General features: G+C 51.8%; 1 protein-coding gene across 2 annotated transcripts in view; it reads right to left on the bottom strand.

The window, feature by feature from the left end:
* Positions 1-674: 674 nt before the first annotated feature.
* Positions 675-12,736, bottom strand: part of LOC142912119 (uncharacterized) — a 26,488-nt gene continuing 14,426 nt past the window's right edge. The window contains exons 8-10 of one of the 2 annotated variants that reach the window (XM_076060436.1): positions 4,125-4,428; positions 2,588-2,657; positions 675-1,037 (exon numbers count right to left, since the gene is read on the bottom strand). In XM_076060436.1, the coding sequence (XP_075916551.1) occupies positions 2,609-2,657; positions 4,125-4,428 (353 nt within the window). In that variant the 3' untranslated portion in view covers positions 675-1,037; positions 2,588-2,608. The remainder of the gene's footprint in view (positions 1,038-2,587; positions 2,658-4,124; positions 4,429-12,736) is intronic. The other variant, XM_076060437.1, reaches the window with a different exon arrangement.

Below are 12,736 nucleotides of genomic sequence, written 5' to 3'. Positions count from 1 at the left end.
CACCACCACCATCACCACCATCACCAACATCACCACCATCACCATCACCACCACTACCATCACCACCATCACCACCACCATCACCACCACCACCACCATCACCACCACCATCACCACCATCACCACCATCACCACCACCATCACCACCATCACCATCACCACCACCACCACCATCACTACCACCACCATCACTACCACCACCATCACCACCATCACCACCATCACCATCATCATCATCGCCACCACCATCACCATCACCACCACCACCACCATCACCACCATTACCATCACCACCATCACCAACATCACCACCACCATCACCACCATCACCATCACCACCACCACCATCACTATCACCACCACCACCACCATCACCACGACCACCATCACCACCACCACCATCACCACCACCATCACCACCATCACCACCACCACCACCATCACCACCACCATCACCACCACCATCACCACCACCACCACCATCACCACCACCATCACCACCACCATCACCACCATCACCAACATCACCACCATCACCATCACCACCACTACCATCACCACCATCACCACCACCATCACCACCACCACCACCATCACCACCACCATCACCACCATCACCACCATCACCACCACCATCACCACCATCACCATCACCACCACCACCATCACTACCACCACCATCACTACCACCACCATCACCACCACCATCACCACCACCATCACCACCATCACCACCACCATCACCACCATAACCACCACCATCACCACCACCATCACCACCACCATCACCACCATCACCAACATCACCACCACCACCATCACCACCACCATCACCACCATCACCACCACCACCACCATCACCACCACCATCACCACCACCATCACCACCATCACCACCACCACCATCACCACCATAACCACCATCACCACCATCACCACCACCACCATCACCACCATAACCACCACCACCATCACCACCATCACCGTCGTAGTTGTCGTCAAGGCGACCCCCGGCCAGCAGGCTGCTGTCCAAGTCACTGTAAGAAGTGAGGACAGTGAGCGAGGAGTCAGACTCCGTACTGGGGCTCAGCCACTTGGGGAAGATATCCAAGTGACATTTCTCTGACAGATCGATTGCGATTTGATTTGCGATAAAAATACATTGAGTCAAGCTCCGATTCAATATTCACTGTGTAATCGATGTAAAACACGTGATGGAGTCATTGCCACGTGATACCACCACAATATTAGCTGCTCTGGATATATTCTAATGCAAGAATGAGAACTTGAATTGCTTCCAGCGTGTATTTATTAAAATGTTCTATTTGAAATAGAACATCATTGGAAACCTCATTTGCCAGTAACAAAATACGATGATTGTTTTTTTACCCTTTTATCTGGCAACAAAACTGACACCTTTTTTACAAGTAGTCATGTTTACATTGACCACAATACCTGCGGTCGGAACGCAAACACAAAACAACTCTGATAATGTAAAAAGGGTAAAAAACCAATCATCATATTTTGTTACTGGCAAATGAGGTTTCCAATGGTGTAAATGCTTTACCCCGAGCTCTCATACTCTGATGGTGCATTGTCTTTGAGTTATGCGCCTTTTGGCGTCTTCTGGTCCAACACCAACGTGAGACGAGGCTCTAAAGAAAGCCGTCTCGGGTGTGGACCAATAAATTTCAAGGACAGTGCCAATACATTATCCGAGTTGTTGTTTTGTGTTTGCGTTCCGACCGCAGGTATTGTGGTCAATGTCAACATGACTCCTTGTAAAAAATGTGTCACTTTTGTTGCCAGATAAAAGGGTAAAAAAACAATTATGAAATAGAACAATCAAACATAGAACAATTGTTAAGTGAAATAAATAAAGACACGCACAGAATCACAGCCTTTGCGATTTGCTCATCGCATTGTTCAAATTGCGATTTCGATTTCAGATCGATTCATCGTTGATCCCTTCTACATACCTGGTGGTGGTGGTGATGGTGGTGGTGATGGTGGTGGTGATGGTGGTGATGGTGGTGATGGTGATGGTGGTGGTGATGATGGTGGTGATGGTGATGGTGGTGATGGTGGTGATGGTGGTGGTGGTGATGGTGGTGCTGGTGGTAGTGGTGGTGATGGTGGTGATGGTGGTGATGGTGGTAGTGGTGATGGTGGTGATGGTGGTGGTGATGGTGGTGATGGTGGTGGTGATGGTGGTGGTGATGATAGTGGTGATTGTGGTGGTGATGGTTGAAGTGGTGATGGTGGTGGTGATGGTGATAGTGGTGATGGTGGTGGTGATGGTGGTGGTGATGGTGGTGATGGTGGTGGTGGTGCTGGTGGTGATGGTGGAGGTGATGGTGGTGATGGTGGTGATGGTGGTGGTGATGGTGGTGATGCTGGTGGTGGTGATGGTGGTGGTGGTGATGGTGGTGGTGGTGATGGTGGTGGTGGTGATGGTGGTGATGGTGGTGATGGTGGTGGTGATGGTGGTGATGGTGGTGGTGGTGGTGATGATGGTGGTGGTGATGGTGGTGGTGATGGTGGTGATGGTGGTGATGGTGGTGATGGTGGTGATGGTGATGGTTACCTGCACACGACATTGACACCATCACTCTTCTGCAGCTTCTCGTGGTCCAGGCTCTGGGTGCCTCCTCCTCCTACAAACAACAACAACTTTACACTACACTATACACTACACTATACACTACTATACACTACTCTATACACTACACTATACACTACACTATACACTACTATACACTACACTATACACTACACTATACACTACACTATACACTACTATACACTACACTATACACTACACTATACACTACACTATACACTACACTATACAGTACGCTATACACTACACTATACACTACACTATACACTACTATACACTACACTATACACTACACTAAACACTACACTATACACTACTATACACTACACTATACACTACACTATACACTGCACTACACACTACACTATACACTACACTTTACACCACTATACACTACACTACTATACACTACACTATACACTACACTATACACTACACCATACACTACACTTTACACTACACTATACACTGCACTACACACTACACTACACTATACACTACACTATACACTACTATACACTACACTATACACTACACTAAACACTACACTATACACTACTATACACTACACTATACACTACACTATACACTGCACTACACACTACACTATACACTACACTTTACACCACTATACACTACACTACTATACACTACACTATACACTACACTATACACTACACCATACACTACACTTTACACTACACTATACACTGCACTACACACTACACTACACTTTACACTACACTATACACTACACTATACACTACACTATACACTACACTTTACACTACACTATACACTGCACTACACACTACACTACACTTTACACACACTATACACTACACTATACACTACACTATGCTATACACTACACCACACACTACACTATACACTACTATACACTACACTATACACTACACTATACACTAATATACACTACACTATACACTACACTATACACTACTATACACTACACTATACACTACACTACACTTATACACTACACTATACACTACACTATACTATACACTACACTATACACTACACTATACACTACTATACCTACACTATACACTACTATACACTACACTATACACTACACTATACACTACACTATAAACTACACTATACACTACACTATACAAATACACAACACACTACACTACACACTACACTATAAACTAGTAACTAATTGGCTGTGTCAGGTGGTGAAGGCTTTAATGACAAAGCGTTGAGATATTCACGCCATGTAACACAACGAGCCCTACTGTGGACACAACGGCAATGTTGTGTCCATACCATAGCAGCGAGACCTCCCGCGTGCCCGGCGAGGCAGTCAACATCTCGGCAGACCGCCACCACCACCACCACCACCACCCCCACCACCACCACCACCCCCACCACCACCACCACCACCATCACCCCCACCACCACCACCACCCCCACCACCCCCACCACCACCACCACCGCCCTCACCACCACCACCACCACCGCCGCTCACCGGGACGCTTGCCGGCGGCGCTCCAAATGCCCCACGCGGTGCCCAGCAGGAAGGGCGCCAGAAACGGCGCCGCCACCGCCACCATCAGCATCACCATCAGCGTCAACATCAAGCGCACGGAGGAGGAGGAGGTGGTGGTGGGGGTGGTGGTGGGGGTGGTGGGGGTGGTGGGGGTGGTGGTGGTGGGGGTGGTGGAGGAGGTGGTGGGGGTGGTGGTGGTGGGGGGGGTGGTGGTAGGAGTGGTGGTGGTGTTGGTGGTGAGTGGGGGTGGTGGTGGGAGTGGTGGTGGTGTTGGTGGTGTTGACTATGAGAGCGGGAAGACACGGGGAGATACAGGGAGTTACGGGGAGACAGAGAGAGAGACAGAAACACGGAGAGACAGAGACACAGACAGAGAGACAGAGAGACAGACAGAGAGACAGAGACACAGACAGAGAGACAGAGACACAGACAGACAAAGAGAGACAGAGACACAGACAGAGAGAGAGAGACAGAGGCAGACAGAGAGACAGAGACAGTCTGTGTATATCTGTGTGTGTGTGTGTCTGTGTGTATCTGTGTGTATCTGTGTGTGTGTGTCTGTGTATATCTGTGTGTGTGTCTGTGTGTCTGTGTATATCTGTATGTGTGTCTGTGTGTATCTGTGTGTGTGTGTATCTGTGTGTGTCTGTGTCTGTGTATATCTGTGTGTGTGTGTCTGTGTGTGTCTGTGTATATCTGTGTGTGTGTATCTGTGTGTATATGTGTGTCTGTGTCTGTGTATATTTGTGTGTGTGTCTGTGTATATCTGTGTGCGTGTGTCTGTGTATATCTGTGTGTGTCTGTGTATATCTGTGTGTCTGTGTGTATCTGTGTGTGTGTGTCGGTATATATCTGTGTGTGTCTGTGTATGTGTGTATCTGTGTGTGTGTGTCTGTGTGTATCTGTCTGTGTGTGTGTCTGTGTATATCTGTGTGTGTGTGTCTGTGTATATCTGTGTGTCTGTGTCTGTGTGTATCTGTGTGTGTCTGTGTCTTGTAATTACCAGCACGCTGTTCCGGCATCAGCGCATCCACACAACATCATGGATGCATGCCGGGTCCAAGCAAGAACATCTGCTGGACTACATAGTGACGGACCAGCGGATACGAGCCCATGTCCTTGACACCAGGACTTACCGTGGAGCTGATCTGCCCTCTGACCATCGACTAGTCATCTGTAAGATGCGCCTGCCATTCTTCCACTCCGGTGGAGGGTGTACACCCAGGACCCCATTCCAACCTAAAGTGGCCTGGTCTCAGTTATCTGATGAAAGTTGCAAGCGAGAATTTCATCATCGCTTGCGGCTGAGATTGACAACGTCCCTGACTCCTCCTGATGTCGAGGGTAAATGGGCGAGGTTTAGGACTGTGACTCATGCAGCTGCAATGGCTGCTTTGGGTACGCGGTCCAGACCTCCCCAGAGACCCTGGCTGACAGAGGAGGTGTTCAGGATGGTTGAGAAAAAGCGACAGGCCCATTGTCATCGGCTACAGAATCCCACGTCAGAGAATGAGGAGGCTTACCGCAGCCTTCGCTCGGAGGTTCGGAAAGCCGTGAGGCGCTGCAAGGATGGGTGGTGGTCACGGGTTGCTGAGGAGATGGAGTCTGCCTCAGTGGCCCGTGATCACAAATCTCTATTTAACTCCATCAAAAAAGTAATCTGCAGCGCCACACCTATTACCATCATTAGGGGAAAAAACGGTGACGCAATCTCCGACCCCCAGGAACAGGTTTGCAGATTTGCTGAGCATTTCTGTGAGGTCCTGGGGGAGGGAAAATCCCTCAGCCAGGAAAACATCGTGGCACAAAGTGAGGATGACCCTGCTGAGGCTGCGGTGCCTCAAGTATTGAAAGAAGTCACCCCCTGTGAGTGGCTGGCTGAGGTGCCATCTGTTGAGAAAGTACTGAAGGCGATCCGGAGTCTGAGACCAGGAAAGGCAGCGGGCAGAGATGATCTCCCAAGCGAAATGCTGAGGGAGGGCGGCGTTTGTGCACAGACTGCCCTATATGACATCATAACAACAGTCTGGACCACTGGACGGGTTCCGCAGGATTGGAAGGATGCCCTGGTGGTCCCCCTTTTTAAGAAGGGGGACCGCACAGACTGTAACAACTACAGGGGCATCTCACTCAGTGTGCCGGGAAAGGTCCTGGCAAGGATTATTCAACATCGCCTTGCCAGGCACGCTGAGGAGAGGCTTGCGGAGCCCCAATGCGGTTTCAGGAAAGGGCGGTCCTGCACAGATGCCATATTTTCTGTCCGTCTGCTACAGCAGAGGTGTAGGGAATTCCAACAAGACCTACATCTCTGCTTTATTGACCTGGTCAAGGCCTATGATACCATCAGTAGGCCTGGGCTCTGCGTTGTTCTTCGTGCTTTTGGAGTACCTGACCCTCTGCTCACGATCATTAAGGACCTTCATGATGGTGAGCGGGCCCGAGTAAAACTACGTGGCCGGGAGTCAGAGCCATTCCCTGTACACCTTGGGGTGCGACAGAGATGTCCTCTGGCTCACACATTATTTAACATCTATTTTGACCACGTAGTTCGTGAAGCCTTCAATAGCTGTACCGGGGGAATCTCCATATGGTACAGATAGAATGGGAGGCTGATCGACGCCCGGGTGCGGTCAAGGGATGGCTCCCTCTTGCTCAACCACGTTATGTATGCTGATGATTTGGTAATAGCTGCTCATTCAGAGGAGGAGTTGGAGACGCTGCTGCTGAGACTGGAGCTTACCACTAAGAGGTGGGGCCTTACCATCAGCCCCACCAAAACTAAGCACCTGCCTGGGTATTTTGTACCATCGGACACTCCACCCCCACAACTCCCAATCGGTGATGGGGCAGTTGTGGAGAGAGTGGAGAGTTTCCCATACCTGGGCAGTGTGCTTATGACTGGCTCCAGTTTAACAGCAGAGGTCTCACTCCGAATCAGTCGAGCGACAATCTTTTCATCGGTTGCGTAACTCTGTGTGGAAGCTACCTGGTCTGTCGCTCCGCACTAAGCTTCAGGTCTTCTCGGCCACGGTCATTCCCTCCCTTCTCTACGCTTGCGAAACGTGGACCCCCCCTAATGGAACATCTTCGCCGGTTAGAAACATTTAGGCTGGCCTGCCTACGATCCATCCTGGGTTTAACCAGACTGGATTGTGTGAGGAGCTCACAAATCCTTGAAAGATCTGGGCAAGGTCCCATCGGTGAGCTCCTCCGGCGAGGAAGGCTGCGATGGCTGGGTCATGTAGCCCGCATGCCCAGCCACCGCATGCCGAAACAGCTTTTGTTCGGCCGGATAGAGGGGGCTAAGCGGGCGCGGCACGGGCTAGAGAAGAGATGGAGTGATGTGGTACAGGAGGACGTGGAGCTGAGTGGACTTGCCGATGACTGGTACCAGCGGTGTCAAGATCGGCCTCTGTGGAGGAGGCTCATGAAGGATGCTACTGGGCAGTTGGAGGCAGTCGCCCTCCAACAACAACGGAGGGCGGAGGAGCGACGCTCACAACAGCGAGCGGAGCGCCGGGTGGCTAAAGCACAGCAGGTTGGCACAGTAGGGGGCACAGGTGGTGCATCAGCCAGTCATCTCAGTCAGTCGACCCGTGGCACCTGGGTCTGCCCCGTGACCTCCTGCCAGCGGGCGTTCGACACTTCACGTGGCCTCAGGGTGCACATAGCCTGGCACAAGCGTCGTGGTGACGTCACCGCCACTTAGTGGCGAATGGCGGTTGTTGTTGTTGTCTCTGTGTGTATGTGTGTATGTGTGTGTGTGTCTGTGTGTGTCTGTCTGTGTGTGTATGTGTGTCTCTGTGTGTGTCTGTGTGTGTCTGTGTGTCTGTGTGTGTCTGTGTGTGTCTGTGTGTCTGTGTGTATGTGTGTGTCTGTGTGTGTCTGTGTGTGTATGTGTGTGTCTGTGTGTGTGTCTTTGTGTGTGTCTGTGTGTGTCTGTGTATGTGTGTATCTGTGTGTGTCTGTGTCTTGTAATTACCAGCACGCTGTTCCGGCATCAGCGCATCCACACAACATCATGGATGCATGCCGGGTCCAAGCAAGAACATCTGCTGGACTACATAGTGACGGACCAGCGGATACGAGCCCATGTCCTTGACACCAGGACTTACCGTGGAGCTGATCTGCCCTCTGACCATCGACTAGTCATCTGTAAGATGCGCCTGCCATTCTTCCACTCCGGTGGAGGGTGTACACCCAGGACCCCATTCCAACCTAAAGTGGCCTGGTCTCAGTTATCTGATGAAAGTTGCAAGCGAGAATTTCATCATCGCTTGCGGCTGAGATTGACAACGTCCCTGACTCCTCCTGATGTCGAGGGTAAATGGGCGAGGTTTAGGACTGTGACTCATGCAGCTGCAATGGCTGCTTTGGGTACGCGGTCCAGACCTCCCCAGAGACCCTGGCTGACAGAGGAGGTGTTTAGGATGGTGGAGAAAAAGCGACAGGCCCATTGTCATCGGCTACAGAATCCCACGTCAGAGAATGAGGAGGCTTACCGCAGCCTTCGCTCGGAGGTTCGGAAAGCCGTGAGGCGCTGCAAGGATGGGTGGTGGTCACGGGTTGCTGAGGAGATGGAGTCTGCCTCAGTGGCCCGTGATCACAAATCTCTATTTAACTCCATCAAAAAAGTAATCTGCAGCGCCACACCTATTACCATCATTAGGGGAAAAAACGGTGATGCAATCTCCGACCCCCAGGAACAGGTTTGCAGATTTGCTGAGCATTTCTGTGAGGTCCTGGGGGAGGGAAAATCCCTCAGCCAGGAAAACATCGTGGCACAAAGTGAGGATGACCCTGCTGAGGCTGCGGTGCCTCAAGTATTGAAAGAAGTCACCCCCTGTGAGTGGCTGGCTGAGGTGCCATCTGTTGAGAAAGTACTGAAGGCGATCCGGAGTCTGAGACCAGGAAAGGCAGCGGGCAGAGATGATCTCCCAAGCGAAATGCTGAGGGAGGGCGGCGTTTGTGCACAGACTGCCCTATATGACATCATAACAACAGTCTGGACCACTGGACGGGTTCCGCAGGATTGGAAGGATGCCCTGGTGGTCCCCCTTTTTAAGAAGGGGGACCGCACAGACTGTAACAACTACAGGGGCATCTCACTCAGTGTGCCGGGAAAGGTCCTGGCAAGGATTATTCAACATCGCCTTGCCAGGCACGCTGAGGAGAGGCTTGCGGAGCCCCAATGCGGTTTCAGGAAAGGGCGGTCCTGCACAGATGCCATATTTTCTGTCCGTCTGCTACAGCAGAGGTGTAGGGAATTCCAACAAGACCTACATCTCTGCTTTATTGACCTGGTCAAGGCCTATGATACCATCAGTAGGCCTGGGCTCTGCGTTGTTCTTCGTGCTTTTGGAGTACCTGACCCTCTGCTCACGATCATTAAGGACCTTCATGATGGTGAGCGGGCCCGAGTAAAACTACGTGGCCGGGAGTCAGAGCCATTCCCTGTACACCTTGGGGTGCGACAGAGATGTCCTCTGGCTCACACATTATTTAACATCTATTTTGACCACGTAGTTCGTGAAGCCTTCAATAGCTGTACCGGGGGAATCTCCATATGGTACAGATAGAATGGGAGGCTGATCGACGCCCGGGTGCGGTCAAGGGATGGCTCCCTCTTGCTCAACCACGTTATGTATGCTGATGATTTGGTAATAGCTGCTCATTCAGAGGAGGAGTTGGAGACGCTGCTGCTGAGACTGGAGCTTACCACTAAGAGGTGGGGCCTTACCATCAGCCCCACCAAAACTAAGCACCTGCCTGGGTATTTTGTACCATCGGACACTCCACCCCCACAACTCCCAATCGGTGATGGGGCAGTTGTGGAGAGAGTGGAGAGTTTCCCATACCTGGGCAGTGTGCTTATGACTGGCTCCAGTTTAACAGCAGAGGTCTCACTCCGAATCAGTCGAGCGACAATCTTTTCATCGGTTGCGTAACTCTGTGTGGAAGCTACCTGGTCTGTCGCTCCGCACTAAGCTTCAGGTCTTCTCGGCCACGGTCATTCCCTCCCTTCTCTACGCTTGCGAAACGTGGACCCCCCCTAATGGAACATCTTCGCCGGTTAGAAACATTTAGGCTGGCCTGCCTACGATCCATCCTGGGTTTAACCAGACTGGATTGTGTGAGGAGCTCACAAATCCTTGAAAGATCTGGGCAAGGTCCCATCGGTGAGCTCCTCCGGCGAGGAAGGCTGCGATGGCTGGGTCATGTAGCCCGCATGCCCAGCCACCGCATGCCGAAACAGCTTTTGTTCGGCCGGATAGAGGGGGCTAAGCGGGCGCGGCACGGGCTAGAGAAGAGATGGAGTGATGTGGTACAGGAGGACGTGGAGCTGAGTGGACTTGCCGATGACTGGTACCAGCGGTGTCAAGATCGGCCTCTGTGGAGGAGGCTCGTGAAGGATGCTACTGGGCAGTTGGAGGCAGTCGCCCTCCAACAACAACGGAGGGCGGAGGAGCGACGCTCACAACAGCGAGCGGAGCGCCGGGTGGCTAAAGCACAGCAGGTTGGCACAGTAGGGGGCACAGGTGGTGCATCAGCCAGTCATCTCAGTCAGTCGACCCGTGGCACCTGGGTCTGCCCCGTGACCTCCTGCCAGCGGGCGTTCGACACTTCACGTGGCCTCAGGGTGCACATAGCCTGGCACAAGCGTCGCGGTGACGTCACCGCCACTTAGTGGCGAATGGCGGTTGTTGTTGTTGTCTCTGTGTGTATGTGTGTATGTGTGTGTGTGTCTGTGTGTGTCTGTCTGTGTGTGTATGTGTGTCTCTGTGTGTGTCTGTGTGTGTCTGTGTGTCTGTGTGTGTCTGTGTGTGTCTGTGTGTCTGTGTGTATGTGTGTGTCTGTGTGTGTCTGTGTGTGTATGTGTGTGTCTGTGTGTGTGTCTTTGTGTGTGTCTGTGTGTGTCTGTGTATGTGTGTATCTGTGTGTGTCTGTGTCTTGTAATTACCAGCACGCTGTTCCGGCATCAGCGCATCCACACAACATCATGGATGCATGCCGGGTCCAAGCAAGAACATCTGCTGGACTACATAGTGACGGACCAGCGGATACGAGCCCATGTCCTTGACACCAGGACTTACCGTGGAGCTGATCTGCCCTCTGACCATCGACTAGTCATCTGTAAGATGCGCCTGCCATTCTTCCACTCCGGTGGAGGGTGTACACCCAGGACCCCATTCCAACCTAAAGTGGCCTGGTCTCAGTTATCTGATGAAAGTTGCAAGCGAGAATTTCATCATCGCTTGCGGCTGAGATTGACAACGTCCCTGACTCCTCCTGATGTCGAGGGTAAATGGGCGAGGTTTAGGACTGTGACTCATGCAGCTGCAATGGCTGCTTTGGGTACGCGGTCCAGACCTCCCCAGAGACCCTGGCTGACAGAGGAGGTGTTTAGGATGGTTGAGAAAAAGCGACAGGCCCATTGTCATCGGCTACAGAATCCCACGTCAGAGAATGAGGAGGCTTACCGCAGCCTTCGCTCGGAGGTTCGGAAAGCCGTGAGGCGCTGCAAGGATGGGTGGTGGTCACGGGTTGCTGAGGAGATGGAGTCTGCCTCAGTGGCCCGTGATCACAAATCTCTATTTAACTCCATCAAAAAAGTAATCTGCAGCGCCACACCTATTACCATCATTAGGGGAAAAAACGGTGACGCAATCTCCGACCCCCAGGAACAGGTTTGCAGATTTGCTGAGCATTTCTGTGAGGTCCTGGGGGAGGGAAAATCCCTCAGCCAGGAAAACATCGTGGCACAAAGTGAGGATGACCCTGCTGAGGCTGCGGTGCCTCAAGTATTGAAAGAAGTCACCCCCTGTGAGTGGCTGGCTGAGGTGCCATCTGTTGAGAAAGTACTGAAGGCGATCCGGAGTCTGAGACCAGGAAAGGCAGCGGGCAGAGATGATCTCCCAAGCGAAATGCTGAGGGAGGGCGGCGTTTGTGCACAGACTGCCCTATATGACATCATAACAACAGTCTGGACCACTGGACGGGTTCCGCAGGATTGGAAGGATGCCCTGGTGGTCCCCCTTTTTAAGAAGGGGGACCGCACAGACTGTAACAACTACAGGGGCATCTCACTCAGTGTGCCGGGAAAGGTCCTGGCAAGGATTATTCAACATCGCCTTGCCAGGCACGCTGAGGAGAGGCTTGCGGAGCCCCAATGCGGTTTCAGGAAAGGGCGGTCCTGCACAGATGCCATATTTTCTGTCCGTCTGCTACAGCAGAGGTGTAGGGAATTCCAACAAGACCTACATCTCTGCTTTATTGACCTGGTCAAGGCCTATGATACCATCAGTAGGCCTGGGCTCTGCGTTGTTCTTCGTGCTTTTGGAGTACCTGACCCTCTGCTCACGATCATTAAGGACCTTCATGATGGTGAGCGGGCCCGAGTAAAACTACGTGGCCGGGAGTCAGAGCCATTCCCTGTACACCTTGGGGTGCGACAGAGATGTCCTCTGGCTCACACATTATTTAACATCTATTTTGACCACGTAGTTCGTGAAGCCTTCAATAGCTGTACCGGGGGAATCTCCATATGGTACAGATAGAATGGGAGGCTGATCGACGCCCGGGTGCGGTCA

This window comes from Petromyzon marinus, unplaced genomic scaffold (genome assembly GCF_048934315.1).
Source record: "Petromyzon marinus isolate PM22_M1 ecotype Great Lakes invasive population unplaced genomic scaffold, UKy_Petmar_22M1.pri1.0 PM_G_Scaffold_19, whole genome shotgun sequence".
Lineage (NCBI taxonomy): Eukaryota > Metazoa > Chordata > Hyperoartia > Petromyzontiformes > Petromyzontidae > Petromyzon > Petromyzon marinus.
This window is presented reverse-complemented; position numbering and strand designations above follow the sequence as displayed.